This window comes from Sceloporus occidentalis, unplaced genomic scaffold, assembly GCF_023333645.1.
Source record: "Sceloporus occidentalis isolate IW3139 unplaced genomic scaffold, rSceOcc1.0.p SCAF_3, whole genome shotgun sequence".
NCBI lineage: Eukaryota > Metazoa > Chordata > Lepidosauria > Squamata > Phrynosomatidae > Sceloporus > Sceloporus occidentalis.
Genome location: NW_028316983.1, coordinates 163,720,714 through 163,742,077, shown reverse-complemented (window position 1 = coordinate 163,742,077; position 21,364 = coordinate 163,720,714). Strand labels below are relative to the sequence as shown.

Here is a 21,364-nt window from a genome sequence, read left to right as displayed (position 1 = left end):
ATGGTGACCCTATGAATTTCATAGGGATTTTTAGGCAAGGAATCTTCAGAGATGGTTTAGCCAGTTCCTTCCTCTGCAATCTAGCCAACAGCACCTCATTTTCATTGGCAGTCTACCGTCCAAGTACTAACTAGGGCTGATCCTACTTAGCTTCCAAAATCAGATGGGGTCTGGTGCCTTTAGGCCCCTTACCCACATGCAAATAAAACCACAACCTAAGCTTCACCGTACCAAAATCTAGCCACTGGAAAGGATTTAGATCAATGGCAATAATCCATGCTCAGATTTTTAAAAACAAACAAACAAATACCCAGAGTTAGTACCTATGTGACCTGGGCTATAGCCCCTCCCTCTGAGCAGATGTGGAGTGGTTGACAGTTTAATCTAGTTCTCTGAAAGTATATGTTTATTTTTCCACCATTACGGCACCATTAGGCTTTGGTTTTAATAATAATAATAATAATAATAATAATAATTTATTTAATTATAACCCGCCTCTCCCTGTGTTGGATCAAGGCGGGTAACAGCATATAAAAAGAGAAAACAATAATATCAAAGGCATTCGAATCAGTCCGAAGAGAACAATTTAGGCACATGGAGAGTAAAAGTAGGGGATCAGTTTGGGAAGGCCCGCCAGAAGAGATCTGTTTTTATTGCCTTCTTAAAAGCCTCAAAAGATGTTAGTTGGCGGATCTCATCCGGCAAATCATTCCAGATTTTTGGAGTGGTAGCGGAAAACGTCCTCTGGGAAGTACTTACCAGTCTAGTTCTCTGTGACTGTAGTAGGTTCTTCCCTGAGGACCTGAGAGTGCATGAAGGATTATAAGAGAGGAGGTGTTCCCTCAGGTAAGCTGGACCCAGGTTACTGTTTAAGAAGCATGTTCTGGTTATGGCAGATGTAATATAGGATAGACTATTAAGTGACATGAACCAGCATGGTATATTGATTTCAGTGTTGGACCACAACTCTGGAGATCAGGATTCAGTTCCCTGTGCAGCCATGGAAACCCACTGGGTGACCTTGTGTAAGCTACACACTCTCAGCCCCAGATAACCCACTGATAGATTCATCTTAGTACCACCATAAGTCAGAAATGACTTGAAGGCACAGACCACCACCAACAAATCAAGTGACACACTGTATATATTCATGTATAAGTCTAGAAATGTTAGTCAAAAAATAGACCCCATAAAACTGGATCGACTTATCCATGGGTCAGTATAAGTACTGTACTTTAACTTTTATTAAAAAAGAACTATGCCCTAGTGAAAGCTGAGAGCTTAGTCCATCCTGAGAGCATCAAAAAGAAGCATGGATCCCCTCTTCTCTCTCATCCATCCAGCCTTTAGGGTGAGCACAAACAGTAATGCCTGTCAAAAGTTAAGAGATCTTTAAGCATCATTTCCCTTTGCTTCATCCTTTAAAACCTTTGTTACATGCTGGTAAGTTTTACCCTCGACTTATCCATGGGTCATATCAAAAGCCATAATTTTGGCCCCCAAATCTGCCCTTGATTTATACATGAGGTTGACTAATAGTCGAGCATATATGGTACATTAGTGTGGGAAACATATTCAGGGTAGCTGTGTTGGTCATGTAGCAAAATACACAGGTCCCTTTATGAAGCCACAGGCTCCATCTCTGCCTAAGAAAAGCGCTGGTGGCTTCACAGAAGACAGACATCCTGGGTCCCAAGAGCAGTTATTGCAGCTGATGGAGTTTCAGCTTTACTATCTTTTATCTCAGTCTTCACATGGCCAAGAATGGGATTGGCCTGTGTCTGCATTGAGATCCTTCCAGAACAACTTAACTAAAATAGAAATATCTGATACAAAATGTAGACCTGTGACTCTAACTTTGCCAGTTTTCATCTCTTGTATGATTTTCAAACATCTTTTGCCTGATGAAGAAGCCAGTGGAGCTTTGACAGCTTGCATGACACATTTTATGCATTTGGTTAGCTAATAAAGCTTTTTTTGTGGGGTTTTTTTTTTTTTTTTTGTATTTTGTTATAGATTAGTGTAGTGACTGTGAAGTTACTATATACATAGTACAGGATATATAGTTACATACAGTGAATTCAGCAGTCTCCTCCAGTATGTGCAGGAGATTCCTGGAGATTTTTTTTTTTTTTGGGGGGGGGGGATAAAGTTTCATCTAATTGACTTATTTTTATTTTGGGCCTTCATGAATTTAAATTCCCGTTCTCAGATGCACGGATGGATCACATTATTAAAACCACAAGTATTTAATCACAGTTACATAGCTGGGATCAGAGAGATATTTTGTTGTTGTGTACCTTCAAGTCATTTCCGAATTACTGTGTCACAAAGGCCAGCCTATCATGAGGTTTTCCTAGAAAGATTTGTTCAGAGAGGGTTTGCCTTTGCCTTCCTCTGAGGCTGAGAGAGCATGACTTGATGGAAATTGTGACACTGGCAATAAACCTTTGAAGAATTGTGTAAAATGATATAGGTTTCACAGGCAGCTGGCCTGTTAATTTTGTGGTGTCAAAGCAATACACTCTGTCTACCCAACTGTCAATTCCTTTCAAGTGGGAAAGCTTTCAGAGGACAATTCTGATGTGACATGTGCAGTTGTGATGAGAACCCATATATTAATATATGTAATGCGCTATTATCTCTGTTCATATAACTAATATGAAAAAGCTAGTGGGATATGTGAACATATCCCAATCTATATGTTTGACTTTCCAATCTTCCTTTAATTTCCCTCCTGCCAGAACTAGTACTTAAAGGGTAGGGATTGTGTGTCTATGAAGGTTTAAAAAGCCACTTGTTTAGGGGGTATTGCTGTTTCTAATAATAGATTTGTGTCGTTTTTCTTCTTGCATAAAACTGTCCAATGTAGTGTGAAGAAAGCCATTGCTGACCGAAGATGCCATATATCACATTGGAAAATGAACAAGTAAATGCACCTGTGATGTTGTAGATGACTTCTAATGTTGCTGTCAGAGTATAGGTGGGGTCAGGGATGGCATCTAGTTTTGAAGCAGAGTCTTGTTCCTATATTCCCATTTGTGTTATGGTTTCGGTTTTAGGTTGGGAAAGCTCTTAGTAAAAAAAGGCTCTCTGCTACAGACAGCTTGAAAGAGGGCAGACTATTTGAAGGCTTTCATGGCCGGCATCCATAGTTTTTGTGGGTTTTTCGGGCTATGTGGCCATGTTCTAGAAGAGTTTCTTCCTGATGTTTCGCCAGCATCTGTGGCTGGCATCTTCAGATGCTGGTGAAATGTCAGGAAGAAACTCTTCTAGAATATGGCCACATAGCCCAAAAATCCACAAAAAACTAGGGCAGACTATTCTCCAGAACTGATTGTAGCTCATTGAGTGGTCTCAGCTGAAAGCTATGGGTGACAACTAGTAGTGTTGTTATCTGCTTGGACAGTAAGTTCTCTCTATCCATTCCTTGGAAGGTGTTCCTCTTCTACTGGATTGATTAAAGTTTAATCTCCAGGTAGGCCCCACACCTGGATTTTTCCAGTTCACTGGTATAAACATATAGGGGAAATGTAGCATGATCAACCTAGGGCTGGCCCTACCAATAGCCAGAATGAAGCAGTAGCCTTACATGGCAAATGCGGGAAGGAGTAGAGGGAATAGGGGCCACGTCCCACCTGTTTTTCCTGAACACCCTGAATGTTTCACTCTGTTGGAAGCCAGAGGTGGGCATGCCACATAACCTGTCCTATGTCCCCTAAGGTAGCCTTCCTGCTTTAGCTGTGCAGGTGAGTGTTATCTCATCTCCAGTACTTTATTGTGATTCAACTGCCTGCCTACTTAGCTTCTGCCTGTGGAATGAAGTTGGTGTGCCATCTGGTCTTTTACCTCAAGAAGCAAAATGTTTGGGGCCAGCAGAATGTAGATCATACAGCTTTTATTTTTGTGAGAATTAGACCTAGCTACAATTACTCATGCCTTCAGAACCACAAAGCATACTGTATGTTATGACCATAACTGATCAGAAATGCCAAGGGATATAAAATGTAGTGACCTAACTCCTAATAGGGTCTGGATGCTGGAACAATACTACACCAGTGCTCCAGGATCTGTACTGTACTGGGTTTTTTTCTTTCTTTCTTCCACGTGGGAAATTTTTTAATTTTGATCTCTCACACCCTAAATAACCTGGACCAAATAGACATATTATTTTCTCCATTACGTCTCATCATAATCTTTCAGACCATTCAAAAACTCTCATAACTTGTAATAGTGCTATCTGGATGCTAATTTAAGAGATCAAGCCTAAGCAATCTCAGAGCCAGACTTGATGTTTTATAGAAAAAATTATTACTTTATTACTTTTGAAAACCCAACTTTACTGAAAGTGGCAAACATGATCGTTCCCTATCAGTTTTGCCCATAAAGAGTGTCAGTGTGGTAAGTCGGGTTGCCAGGTGTCCCTTATTAGAAGGGATGTTCCCAATTTGAAGGCTAGGCAGTTTTTCCTTTTCTGTAGACCAAAAAAGATGCCCCAAATCCCATATTTGGAGATGTGGGTCCTTCATAAAGACAGAAATATACACACCATGTAAATGTGGGGAATATGTTAATTTTATAGTGAAACACATGGCTGGGTTAACTGAAAACAATACTTCCATTTGTTATTTTAGTAGAACACAAACTTGTTTATAGCTACTTTCAGACTGTCATCCCTTCATGCCATGAATTTCAGCTGCCTTTTTGTTTTATAAATCTACCAGTGCTGTTTACCCAGCAGAGTTAACAGCAGTTTGATACCATTTTAACTTTCATGGGTCCATCCTATGGAATCCTGGGATTTGTTGTTAAGAGAGGTACTTAAAATTATTTGCTAGCGAACTCTGGCACAGTAGTCCAGGAGTGTGGACTGAAGCTCTCTAGGAACGAATGGTAAATATCTGGCCAATATACACATTCCAGGACTCCATAGAATTGATGTTCATTGGGGGAAAGGATTAAAGCAGCAATCTTCTAGCACTCTGTTTCCCAGATGAATTAGAGCCTAAAAACAAACACTCACTGAACCAATTTAAGAAGGGGTTAAAAACACACCTTTTCGAGCAGGCATACCCCTGACTCCTGACTCCTGACTCCCGATGTGCTCCCTCCCCCTCGTCAGCATGGTTGAGCTGGCATGAGATGTGGTTTTATTGCTGTAATTTGTGTCTATATGTTTTGTATTTGGATAGTTTTTTATATTGTATATGTATATGCTGTTAACCGCTTTGATTTCTAGAAAAGCGGTATATAAATAAAATTATTATTATTATTATTATTACTATTATTATTATAAACAAACAAAACACATAAACACATACAGGCAGTCTTTCATATTCACAGATTCCTTATCCACATATTCAACCATCCATGGCTTAAAAATATTCAAAAACTATAAATTCCAAAAAGCAAGCCTTGATTTTACCATCTTATATGAAGGTCACCATTTTACTATACCATTGTTCATTATGGGACTTGAGCATCCACAGATATTGGTAGCCATGGTGTATCCTGGAACCAAATGCCAGTGGATACCAAGGGTCAACTCTGCACACAGGAGGTCTTACTCATAGATTTCCTTGTATATGATCTTTTATTATATGACCACAGTGCTACTCATTTTCCATGGGTTGTTTCCAACTTCTGGTTGGGACTTTTGGTTCTGACACAACCATAATATGATAGGTGGGGGATTATGGGAGTTGCATACAACAGATACGTAAGGCATGGGAAGGCTGGCATCTACTTTAGCCCTCAGTGGTTGCTTCACAAGTGAAAAACATCTTGACTTGAAGTCACATCAAATGCCAAGGATATTCAAAACGTCTCATGTTGCAATTCTGAGCTAATGTTCAGTATAATATGTGAGACATTTGGCATATGAGTCAAGTATCAGTATCAGTTAGTTGTATTTGAATTAGTTCATTATGATGGATCATAAATGTAAAATGCAACACAACAGATCATTATTTATATAAAAATGAATAGTATTCTGATTCCTTTAATTTTATTTTTTTAAAAGCAGAGATTTAAAGCTATGTAATCAAAATTTGGCAAACACATCTTATTTTAAAGAAACAAATACTGCAATGCTGATGCCACCTTTCAAGCATTTGTAAATATTAAACTTTTTAAAAAATTGACAAAAAGACTAGTCTTCTTTCAAAAATTGAAACAAACCATCTCCTTTTCTCTTTCTCTTCTTTCAATGAACACTAAAATGGTATTCAAGAAAAATAAGTGTATGTCTTAACTTGCCTGTTTAATACATTACTATCACTTATAATTACAACTTGATTGGATTATAGTTTAATTAATTTTAAAGATTTATTGGGATGATGGAATATATCCTTTTTATGCTTACATTTTTTTTCTTTTTCAGCAATACCAAGGAAAACACAGAAAATTAGACATGATCAATTACAATAAATATTGCTATTTTCATGCTAGCATTCCTGAACAAGTAACACACTGCATAGTGTGCTAGCCTTCATTTTATATAAGTGAAACTTTTTGGTTTAGTTTAGGTCACAGACAATACAACCATTGTTTTGGAGTACCCCGTTGAAGTTTGTGTTAAGGCTTCAGGGCAAATAATTTTGAACTCTCTGGGTCACACCAGAATGGATTATGGGAACAGAATGGAGATAAAGGAGAGCCAAAGGAGAGTGAAGGGATGTATAATGTGCTATTTTGGCTCCGTCGTCAAGGTGCCTTTGGTAGATTGTCTTCCCAGAGTGTGGTCACTTTTTCTCTCTGATCCCCCATTTGTTGTCACTAATGCTTCTCATTTACCCAGATGGCATGAGGACATGGAAAGTGCTGGTCCTACTGTTTCTTGTTGCTACATAAAGAACGCAGTCCAGCAAGCAACAACAGCAAGGAAGAGAAGCAGTGGAACTAGAAGAATCTGGGTCTTGGCAATGTCTTCCTTGGTGAAGCATGGGCTGTGGCAAGTGCCTGTCTATATCAAACTCTGATACTTGATGAAGGTGTACACCGGGGTGGGGACCATGTGGATCTCTAGATGTTTTTGGACTACAGCTCCATTGGCTGTCTGTCTAGGATTGTTGAGTTATAGTCCACAATATCTGGATTGCCACCACTGGTATGCACCCATGGCTCAGTGGCACAATATACCACCTGTGATTGGCATTTCTTAACCTAGGCCTTGTCTCCACTGACCAGGATTCTCCAGAGGCAGCCAGGAGTATCTTGGCATCACAGCTGCCCTTGTTACCTGTCTCCATTACCTGCTTTTCCATTCCTACATCATGGCAGATATCTGCACAGCTGTCCTGTCAAGCTGCCCGGCACTTCTACTGCCACAATGGGTCACTCACTTCTGAGATGACAGCAAGGCACTAAGGTGTTCCTGGAATGCTCATGTGACCTGTAATATCATCTGTCTATTCTGAGAGCCATGTTGTTGCAAGCAAGAATGGAGATTGTTTTAAAGTTTTAGACACCAACTTTATATCTATTTATGTATCTATGCATTTATATATTTGATTTATATCTCATCTTTGTACCAACACAGGATTCAAGGCATCTTAAAAACACTGAAAGCAAAGTACAATTAAATAAAAAGCCTAATAAAAGTCAAAACTCAATCTAATCATACTTCTGTTTTAAAAATGGCCAAAAACAGTATTGAAAACACATTTGAAACATAATAAAATACAGACATAACACACACCCATTAAAAACTCCATCTGTTGATAGAAGTTGAAAGCCAAAGGTCTGCCTAAAATAAAAGCCTTTGCACAGCAGGGGAGGGGCAACCAAACCTTCTGTGGCAGAACTTGGGAGCAACCACTGAGAAGCTTCTGTTCCATGTCCTCAGCAAACATGCCTGTGATGGGGGTGAGACCTAGAGAAAGGCCTTTTTTGCAGATCTTAATATGCAGGCAGGATTATATGGGGAGATTTGGTCTTTGGGATACACTGTGCTGATGCTATATAGTGTTTTAAAGGTTATAACTATCCATGGGATTATGCTCAGAAATGGATTAGTAGTCAGTGGGGCTCCCTATAGCCAGCCTCAGTCAGCAAAATTTTAAGGACTCACTTACCTCAAAAGAGAAAGCCCAAAGTGGCTACTTATACTGAATGTACAAAACAAAACAAAAACCACTTTAAAAGGTTGGTGTGGGAGGAAAGGAGCAACATTCATTTCATCTGTTTTCTGAGTGTACACAGACAACCATTCTAGGCATAGAAGAAAGGGTTTCAGCTACAGTAGGGTAAGTGTTGCCTTGTCAAAATGAAATGTACTTCAATAGTGAGAATAATAAATATTCAGAAAACCACATAGAGATCCAACAAGCATTTGTGAGGCCTAATCATTGGCTAGTCCTCTGTCTCGTGCTATCCTTGACAAGATTTTCTTTTTAAATGGCCTTGTCTCATGGAAAGAAAAGTAGTTAGATGGACAAAATGGCTTCATTGGATAAAGAACCGAACTCATGGCTTCTCATTCCATTGACGGGGGGGAAATCCATGTGTTGTATGTTACCCTCCATCACGTGTTTGGGGTGAACAACAGGCCCCACTATTGCACTTACATATGATATTTGTGATCCTGCAAGGACCAGTCTCTAATATGTTGGAAATGGCGCATTGAATGCAGCTTTTCTTGGAGGGGAGGGGGATGGAGTCTATAATTTACTGATGGTCTTTTCCAGATAGCAGAGATGTCTGATGGAAGCTTCCACTGCTTATTATAGCCTATCTCTTCTCTGACTCTAAAATGTATTTTTTTAGTGTGTACAGCATACAGGGCACCCTTCCCTTATGCCCTGTATCCGTTCCAGACCCCCTGCATGAGGGAAATTCTACAAATGCTTGAGCCCCATTTAAAACAATGGGGCTCGTGCACTTGGTGGTGGCATGGTGTGCGCGCCATTGCCTTTTATGACGAGTGGCTTTCAGCGTAAGTTGAAAGCCGCCTAATGCACAACCACATATGACGTGAGCACACTGTACTTATGGTAGAGTGACACCTATTAATAAGAAATGTCCACAGGAATTTGATGTGTGGTTCATTATTGAGGCATCACAACATTTCTAGATGCGATCATCAGCACCACTACTATCACCACCACCATTATTCTTATTACTTGGTTGTTGTTGTGTCTTAAGTCATTTCCAACTTATGGTGATCATAAGGCAACCCCAGGATAAGGTTATCTTGGCAAGATATGTTTAGAGTTGGTTTGCATTTGGCTTATTCTGTGGCTGAGTGAGTGTGACTGCTCACCCAGTGGGTTTTCATGCCCAAACCACCAGACTACACTGGCTCATTATTGCTACTACTACTATTATTAGCTTTATTTGTATCTCATCTTTCACTTGAAGAGCAGCCACCAAGAAACCCACATCTTGGATCCACACCAGTTGTGTAATTGGTAGGATTGAAAGAAAAGCCTCTCTTGAGGGTGGCAGGGCCCAGGCAGGATCATATGAGAAGATATAGTCCATCAGATGGCCTGGATCTAAGCTATCTTTAATTTGAAATTTAACATGAAACCAGGAATAATCTACTTGCATGCATCTAATGACTGATTTAAGATGAAACCAGCTCTTGGCCAAGCTGAGGAAAAATTACTTTTTTGAACTGCAGTTCTCAGAGTTGGCATTGGAGTTGTAATCTGAAAATTAACATTTCCAATTTCTGCTGTTAGGGTAAAATTACCTGTGATAGCAATAGGCTGATTTGTTTAAACTTGGATCAGCCCCAATCATGTATAAAGCAGAAGTACAACCTTGTTTTTGAATGCAAAATACACAATGCACAGTGGAAGTGACTATAAACTGTCTTGAATAACTGATGGAAAAATGGGCTATAAACTATTAAATTTTTTCATCTCTGTATCCTCTTCCCAAGCCAGTTTTGTTTCCATTGATCTCTCTTCCAATACTGGAATTAGCTGGTGAGGAAATGATGTTGGGAGATAGTCCATATGGAGGTAAGCAGCCACTGGGAGGTGGATAGTGCCACAATATCTTACTTGCATGACCCTGTGTACTGAAAGTATTGACAAAGCAGACACAGATTTTCATGAAGCAATTTCTTGTGGTCTACAATGGCCTTCTTTCAAAAGATGAGAATCATCTGACCCTCTAAACATTGTTGAATGGCAGCTCCCAGCATTTCTCTCCGTTGATTATGCTGGCTAGGGCTTCAGTCCAGCAACATCTGGAGGGCCACACAATTCCCATCTCAGCTTTAGCTCTATATACTGTTTTCCTGATTAGGTATTGTTTTGGGTAAAGTACCCAAAAGTGTTTCCTATTACTTGTACTAATTTTGACAAGCATGGTGATAACACAAATATCCAGTTCCTTGGTCTAACCAACTGTGTATTTGATGTGTCCCAACCGTGAAGAAATGAATGGGAATAAAAATACATTTAGCCTTATAAATAAGCATGCATTTAGACAAAACTTTTCTGTATGTATGCCTGGTTCAGAGAATATCTCCAATGAATGCTAAATCCAAGGGCAAGTGTTCCTTGATGATGATTCTTTGTATTAATTATAATTGCTTTTTTTAAAAGAAGTATTTTAGCATGACCTTCATTTGGCATTTGTCTTAACTTTTCTTCTGCTGTTTTTATTTAATTCTTCCACTTCTGTTGTTCAATTAGTGTTTGACCCCTTTAGCAGAGATGTAAATTAAATGACATTTCAATGCCATCCCATATTTAAAACACTGTGTTAGTTGTGGATCATAAAGGGTGATCTTCGTTCTTAAGCTAATTTATTCATTTAACAATTTCCCTCCAGAAGTTCCAGCAGAAGGCTCTGAAACAAACTAAGCAGAAGAAATCCAAGTCGGCTGAATTTCTGATGGGTAAGCCTTGCTTGATGAGTTATTGCTCATAATTTGTGTAAGGATTAATTAACTAATTACAGACAAATGGCTGTGGGCAAAATTTTGCTCTTGCTTGTCAGGGTGCAATTTGTAATTATTTTAATCATTTATCCCCCCCCCCTTTTTTTATTTTAATAAAGAGTTAATTTTAACCTAATTCTGTTTTGGTGCTATTTGATGCTGATAACACACTCAAGCCTTTCAGTAAAGGAATTAGTAGATGGAATTTTCTGCTTGTCACTGTCTCGGGTGCTCTTCTGACCTTGTTGCGTTTTTCCCCCCAATAGGAGAAGATGAGAGAGTTGCAGCAGAAGGCATTGCAAATCCAGCTTTTAACATCAGCAGTGCAGATCTTTCAGCATATCAGACTTCAGAGGAGGACGTTATTAGACGTGACAAGCTGGATAGCACCCTTGCAGCTCGCCAACAAAAACTCAAGCTGCAAGCCCGTTCTGAACCAAGAGGTGAGACTTCACTCTTGATCATCATCAGATTGAGTGACAGTGGTTATGTTCTTGATCTAACCTGTGCATTCCATGGTATGCACCAGACATTCCATCCTGATGCGCTTCAATGGACTTCTCAGAAAACCTGAGGAGTTAAAACTGGAAAGGACAAAATGATTGCTGAAAACATTTGAAATAAACGTTTGAAGATCTTTCTTTTCTTTCTTCCCATTTTATCTTTGCATTCTTGCTAGAGAAGTGCATGTTGCTCCATGCTAGAAAAAGCTTCATGAAAAGCCATCCTCTTCTGTATCACATCAATAGCTAAGATGTACCCAAAAGCAAAACAGAATTATTCCAGTAGTGCTCACTTGTAAAATATACAGATTGCTTTTTCATTAGGCATCACTCATATAACAAAATCCTCTTATAGCAGGCATCTAAATATTGGTTGTGGATGAATTGTTGTTGTTATTGCTGTTATGTCCCTTCGAGTCATTTCTGACCTATGATGATCCTAAGACTGGAGTTTTAAATATGAGGTTTTCTTGGGAAGATTTGTTCAGAAAGGGTTTGCCTTTGCCTTCCTCTGAAGTTGAGAGAGTGTGACTTGATCATGTACACTGGGTTTCCATGGCTGAGTGGGGTATTGGAGTCTCCAGAGTCATAGTTCAATGCTCAGACTACTACGCTATTGTGGCTCTTGGATGAATTCTTACTCCTTAATTTATTATATCTTTATATACACTAATATATGTATTAAAACAAGGAATTATTACAAGAATATAAATTGTAAGCTCTCTTAAGTTCTAGTCTTGGGGGAAAGATGAGATATAAATGAAGTTGATGAAGATAATAATAATAATAATACAATTATTGAATATCTTTTCTTTTGTTATTGTGACAATAGTAGCATCTCTTAATATTATGAATGAGCCCTTGGTCTGCAACTTCTGAATTTGTTTAATGCTCACCATTTATATTGTGCCTCTTCAAGTGTGTCTGAAACACTTCATATGTTCCATCTTTACAATCCCCACATTTGAGATGGAAGTATTGAAGCTGAAAGCAGAGGCTTATCTCAGGCCACCAATGAGTGCTTGTGGTTAAGGTGTTACTGAAAGTAGAAGATTGTCAACTCATACTTATGTAGCACAATGCTGCTCATATTTCCTCTGATGGGAGTGCCACTGTTTTTACTTTGACTTATTCTCAGGGAAATGCACACTAGATTGTATCCTTAACTAATGCAGCCTCTTCACTAGGAGTGAAGAGCCCTCCTTCAACTCAGAAGAAAGGGATTTCCTTTTGTGACACAGTACTTATAGATGTTTGTCTCTAGTTGTTGTGGGGAAATAAAAGTGTTTTAGCCTGCTTGGCAAATAAAGCAGAAGTACTATGATCATTCCCTGGCTGCAGGGGCGGGTGTTGTTGTTGTTCAGATATTATCTTATATGTACTTTCGAAGCAGAAGGCCCCAAGTTCAGACCCTGGCATTACCAGGGATTTTTTTGGTAATGGATAACAGGTGAAATTAAAGAACTCTGCTCACATTTATAGAAAGTCACACAGATAGTACTGTGCCAAAGAAATATATAAACCTAATATAAAGCAGGGGAGCCAGTGTGATGTAGTGGTTTGAGCATTGGACTACAACTGGGGATCAAGGTTTGATTCCTGCTCGGCCATGAAATCCACCAGGTGACCTTGGGCAAATTACATGCTCTCAGCCTCAGCGGAAGGCAATGGCAAACCTCCTCTGAACAAATCTTACCAAGAAAACACCCATGATTGGCTCACTTTAGGGTCACCATAAATCAGAAACAAATTTAGCTTCCCATGTTTTATGTTTATGTATTTAAAACATATGAAAATGATGTTATTTTTTGTCATGAAATTTCAGGGCAGCGAACACATAAAACAATATAAAGAATTTAGATTTACAATTTATCAATAATTTAAACAAGATAAAAACATTAAATAACTCAAACAAGTCAAAATGCATCACAAGGCTAAAACAGTTAAAACTATGCATTTTTTTTTAATTGGCTCTCAAATCTTGAATATTGAACATTGAAGAAAAAAAAAAAGCAATGGTGGCACTGGTTAAGGACAGGGCATTCTACAAGTGTGGTGTCACAGCCCAAAAGGCCCTCTCCCATGTCATCCCTCCTTATGTGACCCACATGTTGAACACAGAGGAGGGTCCCTCCAGAAGATCTCAGTCTGTGGCATATATATATATATATATATATATATATATATGGAGAGAGATGCTCCTTCAAATTACAAGGTCCCCAGCTGTTTAGGGCTTTGAATGCCAACATCATCATCACTTAGCTGCAAGGAAGACACAGAGTACCATACAGGTTACTACTCCTCCAAAAGTATAAGACGTCCTGGTGGTCTGCACTTTGGCATTAGGTTCAGGATAGGAGTAGGGGAGAAGAGGGCAAAAATCTGGGGGGTTGCAAAGCTGCCTTCTACATTAGAATCACAGAATCATAGAGTTGGAAGGGGGTAATCAAGACCAACCCTCTGCAATGCAGGAATACATAATCAAAGCACCCTTGATAGATAGCTATCCAGCCTTTGTTTAAAAGCCTCCAAAGATGGAAACTCCACCACACTCCAAGGTAGCATCTTTCACTGTCAAACAGCTCTTACTGTCAGGACATGGAATCTCTTTTCTGGTCATTTGCATCCATTTCTCCATGTCCTAGTCTCTGGAGCAGCAGAAAACAAGTTCGCTTCATCCTCAATATTACATCCCTTCAAATATTTTAACAGGGCTATCATAGCCGTCTCTTCTCCAGGCTAAACATATCCAGCTCTTTACGTTGCTCCTCAAAGGGAATGGTTTCCAGACCACCATTTTGATCACCCTCCTCTGGACATGCTCTAGCTCCTTTTTGAATTGTGATGAGGCTTGACCAAAGCAGAACAGAGTGTTACTATTACTTCCCTCAGTCTGGACAGTATGCTTCTGTTGATGCAGCCTAGAATCACTTGGGCTATTGTAGCTGCTGCATCACACTATTGAGTCATGTTCAACTTTAGGAGCCTTGGTGGTCCAGTGGTTAAATGCCAGTAGCCACAAGGTTGTGAGTTTGATCCCAGGCAGGGCTCCTGGATTCACTCAGCTTTCAATCCTTCATAGGTGAATAAAATGAGTATCCAGCTTGGGGGCAATTGGCTTACACATTGTAAACCGCATAGGGAGTGCTAGTATAAACCGTATAGAAAAGCACTTGCTATTGCTATTGCTATTGGTCTACTAGGACACCTAGATTCCTTTCACATGTTGTCAAGCCAGGTGTCCCCCTCCCCATCCTATATCTTCCCATTTCACCTTTTTCTCCCTAAGTGTGGTACCTTACATTTCTCCCTCCTGAAATTTATTTTGCTAGTTTTGGTCTAGCTTTCTAATCTATTAAGCCCAATATGTATGGAGAATGCTATGATACAACAGACTTGTGAAACAATGGATGTTATCACATGAGGCAGTAAATGGCCAGTCCTTCTTGCACAACGTCGTGTCTATTCAGTTGCTGCTTTGCATTTCCTTTGTTTCTGTAGCACACCTTTTCATTGATGGGGAAAATCCATCAATAGTCATTGCTCCTATTCCGTTAGTCCCCCTGGTGTGATAGGTCCCTTCTGCAGCAGTAATGATTGACATTGGTTATGTGGAGTTTTGAGTCTACCATCTCCTCTTCACTATTCCCAAGAAAGCCGGGGATGTTTTTACTCCATGGCTTTCATTTTTTCTAATTTTTATTTTTTGGTGTGACTGCATAATTACAGCAAATTGAAAAAATCCTGAAAGGAACAGAGTAGAAACAACCTTGGTGAGGCATGGAAGGTGGGATTACAGAGCTGGCGCAGAAGGGACCATGGACTGCCAAAGCAGTGTTCTCATGTGACTGAAGAAAAGTGTGATACTGAACATTTTCAAATGGATATGTTTCCATTTGCTTCACTAATGAGAGCCTGTTGCCAAAAAAAAAAAAAAAAAAAAAAAAAAAAAAAAAAAGATGGTGTGATAAAGTCCAGTGTCTTTGAGAAGTTGTTGGTTGTTTGGACAGAATACATAATAACACAAGGTTCCTTCAAGTGTTGACATGGGGTATTGTCTATACCCAGTGCTTGGGTCATGGGTTGCTAGTAGCTTCTACCAGATTTTCCATACAATTATTCTGCTGTGGCTGGCTTCTCTTTCTGCTTTTTGTTATGTGTATGAGGAAAAGCAAAGTCTCAGAATTTTTCTCAGAAAAAATGTCCTTAGACAAACTTGAGATCAATTCTACAGCTGAGCTATAATTTAAATTTCAGCTAATCCTTCACATTATATTAAACTGCTCTGTATGACTGGAAATCTCATCCCTTATGCCTGCAATACATGAATAATGTTTTATCCAGAATGCTTTGTTGTGTTCAATCCAACTGAGAAATTGCTTGAGCAGCTTCCTGTACTAGCAAAAATATTCTAAGGAAAATTCTCAGGCAGCAAATAGAAAATTAAACACATCTCACTCTACACAGCTCCAATTTAATAAGTTGTCCTACCGCTGGCAAAATGGAGATTCCAAAATTCTGCAGTTTCTCTGCCATCTCATCCCCCCCCCCCTTTGTCAATACAATTTTACCTTGTGGCAATTCCTTGCCGTTAAGTATATCCCAGGCTTTTCTTGTGGATTTAAATTTTTGATAGTAAAACCACTTAATAAAAGCTGCATCAGCTAATAGTGTTTATTAACGAGCTCCATTAACACCAGCAAGTATTATTTTCTCATACACAATTCAACCCACGGCATTTCCACAGGAAAGCCAGCAGGTCTTATACTGGCACAATGCCCTCTGCTGTCTGCAGTAAAAAAACATTGCCAGCAGAACTATACTGTGCAAAATAACACTGACTGTACAAACAGCAGCAGATGTAGTCAGTTTTCCAAGAAGGGAAGGCAGAAGCACGGATAGAGCAGGCATTTTCAAACAGGCTAGAATTTCAATTTGCTTATGCTCCTGAATATTATCAGGGGCCTGTCAACAATACTGACATTTTAAAGGAGATTTAAATGTCCAGGCCTGAGCATAGCTCAGTTTTCCTTGTGATGATACCACTTCCAAGTGCACCTGGGAATTACCTGTTGGAAAGCTCATCAGAATCTTCCTGAATGTCAAATGTTTTATATCTTTAGTATATTTAATTATCTATACTGCCTGTTTAGTTTTATTTTGCATTATGTTTGTGTGTGTGGTTTTTCTTTGTATGTTAATATTGTATTTTAGTATTTTATATTATTGAATAGTATATAAATGTTTCATTCTACAACTGTTTGTAAAGTGCCATGTATGTGGATGTCTCTATATAGATGATGATGATGATGATGATGATGGTGATGGTGATGGTGATGGTGATGATTGATTGATTGATTATGTTAACAGGCCAGGTAAAAAGGAGAGGTGCAATATCTTTTTCCTGGTATGTGCATTTTCTGTGCAATGAGGACTTCTGATGCCACATGGGTATGTTTTACAAAGCGATCTCTCCACTAGCATTGTAGACTGTCTGGTAGATTTGTATGGGCAATGCTTCTTAATAATTCTTGATACCCTTGCAACCTTTTATTACTTTTGCTCTTCTGTGTAGTTCTTCTGAAACTTGGAGAACAACTCCGAAACACCTCTACCAGCATAGGCACTGTCACCCAAAGTAGCTTAAAAAAAACTTTTCCAGATATTGTTCTGAGCAGTCATTGACAGTATTTGTGAAAGTATTTTTTCAGCTATAATGAATGTACAATGAAACAGATGTGATTATATATTGTAAGTACATTCATTGTCATTAACATGTAGAAACAAAAATATCCCCATGGAGTCTTCAGTATACCCTCAATTAATCATTTTCAACACTTCAGTGAACTGGTTTTACCGGGCCTCTTTTTTTTCCTTGTGAGTTGTGCTAGATTTTTTAAATGAGATTAAATTTATGTTCTGATTAACTATTGCAGAAAAGTGTAAATTGGGACTAAACCTGTAGATTATAGAAACAGCCAACCATCCAAGGAGGGAAAATATGGAATCCTTAAGATATTCACAAATATGACCAGGTTTCCCTTGGGCTAATGGATGCCAGCCACATCTGGGAGGAGGGCACACATTCTTGACTCTCTCATTTAGATCTTGCTTAATCCTCACCTATTTCATTCACCAGATAGTGTATCCGTTACCAGATATACCAACTGACACTGGGCACAGGCTAAGTAATATACAGTCCGTCCTCGCCTTACGTGGGGGATCCATTCTGGATCCCTCCGCGTAAGGTGAATTCCGCCTATGCTCGAGCCCCATTGGAAACAATGGGGCTCGTGTGCGGCGGCGCGGCGGCGCGGCAGCGCGGCGGCGCGGGCGCACACACCCATTCAATTGAATGGGACGTGCCGCCCCTTCCGCCCTGCGCGCGCCCCGTGGCTTGAGCACGTATGCTCAAGGCCGCATATGGCGCGCCCGCGTATGGCGCAGGTGCGCTGTACATGACTGATGGCCTGAGAGATTGTCATTCCTAACATACAGTTGTGGGAGGATCAGAAACAAACACTTTGTTACTTCATGGTCTTCTTTTGTATGCTGGTTTTATTTATTTCATTCATATGCCACCTTTCTTCCAAAGTAGGAGCAAAGGCAGATCACAAAAAGAACCAGTCAAAAACAATTAAACACACACACACAATTAAAACCTTTCCATTAACATAACAGATTACAAAAGTATAAAATATTTTTAAAAACCACTAAACACACACACACACAACTATAAGAAGTCTCCCTGAAAGTACATGCACATTAAAAGCCTGCTTGAACTAAAAGGTTTTTGCCTGCAAATGAAAGGAAAGCAGGGAGGGAGCTAGCCTAGCCTCCTGTGGAAGGGAGTTCCAGAGGGCAAGAGCAGCCACAGAGAAGGCTCTCTCCCATGTCCTCACCAAACAAGCCTGTAATGGCAGTGGGACTGGAAGAATCCCCTCCCCTGTCAACCTTAAAACACTAGAAGTAGGTTCTTCTCTTGCACTTGCCTATCTGATAGGGGCAAGTGGATCACACTTTCTTTCCCTTGTCTACCATCATTTCACTCTCTCCATTGGACTTCCCTGTCTCCTGTTTATAGCAATAAAAGGAGAACAACATTACAACATTGCTTCTGGAGATCATTTTCTTATGAAAAATCAAAAGAAAGGACTGAGAGAGGCAGACCTTCAATTAGGAAAGAGGGCTGTATTAGTTATCTACCTGAAATGAAGTACTGAAGTGGAAAACCCCAATCAGGATTAACAACCTGCATAGGAGAGGAGCAAGAGTCCACCATATTAGGTTTTTGGTCCTCTTGGGCATGTGGTCAGGTGGGGAGGAATTGAATGCTTAGTTATTTGTTTGTACTTGAACAAGACAAGGAATGGGCTGTGGGTGCCAATTTTTTCCTGACAAATAAACTTCCTCCATGATTGGCAGAAGTCAATCTCATGCAAGTTTTACTCATGCAATGGTGGTTGGGAATCAGTGATGAGATTAGCTGAATTTGCTAAATGTCTTGTGTTATTCAGCTGTAAAGTAAAGATGCAATGCCTTTGTTTCAGCAACAGTAGCTAGCTGGCTGCTGTGCTATATAAGTAACAGTCAAGAAGAAAGTACCTGGGTTTTGAGACAGGGTTTGTGAGATGGCGGATGCCCTACTGGCACGGAAGATCATACAAAGTAGGCCAAACATCCCCAGATCCATGTTCAGGCTATTTATTTTTGGGATCGGTAAATAGGTACAAATTTGTGGATAAAAACCAGAGTTTCTACATCTTAATTTTAAAAAAATGTTACAAAAACATGGAGGGGTAGCGTTGCAGGTGATGTAATGTTGAAGATCTTCAGCAGTGGTTCCCAAAATCTGGGAATTGAAGTCCAAAACACCAGGAGGACCAAAGTTTGGGGACCACTGGATGTCAGACTTTGACCATTCATAGTTTTTATCAGAAACAGGATTGACCCAAGGTATTTTGCTATCCAGGACAAAGGACAAGGTGACCTCCACATTCCATGTGCAGAAGGCAACTTCCAATTCAGTCTTACTTCAACACTGGCCATACTAGAGCATCCTCTAATACACTTGAGCCATCAGATTATTTTGGGAAGCCTAGGACAAGATGTGTGACAGAAGAAAACAGCTGTGGCGTAGAGGAGTAAAAGCTAGGAGGTTACCACTCTTGCCTTCATCATCTGCCGCCTGAGGTGATGAGCACTTCACTCTGGCTAATGGTTAATGGTAGAGCTAACCCTGATCAGAGATCTGGCACATTTATCAAAAATTAAGGTTTGTATTATAGTCTACCATGAAAAAAGATGTGGAAGAGGAAAAGAAAAAGAGCATAAAAAGATTCCTTCTAACCTGGAGTTTGTACTTCAGTGGCATGGTTTACCTAAGTGGTGGGGATAGTTGTGCCTTCAGGAACGCTGTTGGACTGCAACTCCAGTCAGCTCTAACACCTGTATTCATTGGTGGGAGATTGTGGGCACTGCACTCCAAGAACTCCCCCCCCCCCCCCACAGTCTGGGCTGTCAAAGTCTTGGGCCACCCAGAGGTTCAGGCCTTAAGGCTTTCCCCCCTCCTCTCATACATGGTTTTTTGCTAGATGAATGTGTGAGCTGACTCAAAGAAATTCACCAAATAAGAAGTGTTGTGTGAAGCATTTTTGGCAAACACATCCCCTTTGTTTCCCAGAGAACTTCTGAGGAAGCCTTCCTTGAAAGCTTGGCTCATTCAAAGATCAAAGGTGACCACATTTGTCTTTTACCCTGTCAATTCACATATGGCATATTACACCTATTTTTCCAGAGCCTGGGAGACTCTTGGTAGGAAATTTCCTCTTGATAAATTCCTGAAGCATCTGTGTGTGTGTGTGTGTGCATCTTATACTGAGAGCAGGGACCCTTATATCCATATTAGTCTACATGTTGAGTATACTTCTTATATGCCTTCAAGTTGTTTCTGACATATGGTGACCCTAAGGCAACTCTATCACATGGATTTCTTGGCCAGATTTGTTCAGAGCTTACCTTTGCTTTCCTCAGAGGCTGAGACAGTGTGATATATCCAAGGTCATCCAGTGGGCTTCCATTTCCAAGCAGGGATTCAAATCCTTGTCTCCAGAGTCATAGTCCAACACTCAAACCACACTGGCTCTCACTCAATATATTTACTTTCCTAGAAATAATTCCCACTGAACTCCAAAACTCTTCCTTTTGAGATGGTTTTTACTTTAAGTACTAGTAAAACATTAAGCATGTGGCTGGCCTTTACATGCTTGTCTTTAAAAAGAAAAATTTAAAAATTAAATACAGGTAGAAACCTGGCAGCCATAAGGATATGGGAGAGCAAATCAAGTGAATGGTGGTGGGGAGATGACTTATGGTTTTTCTCTGCAACCAGTGGCCTCATGGCTACTAATTTCTCTGGGAAGAAAGCTTCTGTTGCCACTGACAGTGTTCCTTTTGAGACAAATGGAAGAAATCCAGAGGAGGGAGGGAGGGAAGGAAAGGAGGTGATCTGGATCAGACCACAGAAAGGCACACAACAGCAGTGGAAATCCCTTCTCCTAGCACACCACAGAGAACCAGTGTGACGTAGTGGTTTGAGCGTTGGACTATGACTCTGGAGATCAGGGTTGGATTCCCACCTTGGTCATGAAACCCACTGGGTAGCCTTGGACAAGTCACATGCTGTCAATCTCAGGGAAAGGCAAGGGCAAACCTCCTCTGAACAAATCTTGCCAAGAAAACTCCATGATAAGCTTCCCTTAAGGTTGCATAAGTTGGAAATGACTTGAGGATACACAACAGCAACAACAACAACAACAAACCACAGTGCAACCCTGCCCCTAATTAGAGGGGAATAGCTATGGGTGCAAAATGAAAGCATCGCCCCTCAATAAGAATTCTGCCCTCAATAAAATGTTTCTTCAATCCCTAAAGTACTGAAGTAGCTCCAAACTTCAACTGA

At 40.0% G+C, this 21,364-nt stretch overlaps 1 protein-coding gene across 1 annotated transcript in view; it reads left to right on the top strand.

Annotated features, from left to right (window-relative positions):
- The first annotated feature begins 9,891 nt into the window (after positions 1-9,891).
- The window catches only part of LOC149317036 (uncharacterized), a 197,839-nt gene continuing 186,366 nt past the window's right edge, over positions 9,892-21,364 (top strand). Inside the window, exons 1-3 of the mRNA XM_089518806.1 lie at positions 9,892-9,971; positions 10,792-10,858; positions 11,167-11,343. Coding sequence (XP_089374932.1) covers positions 9,966-9,971; positions 10,792-10,858; positions 11,167-11,343 — 250 coding nt within the window. The 5' untranslated portion in view covers positions 9,892-9,965. The remainder of the gene's footprint in view (positions 9,972-10,791; positions 10,859-11,166; positions 11,344-21,364) is intronic.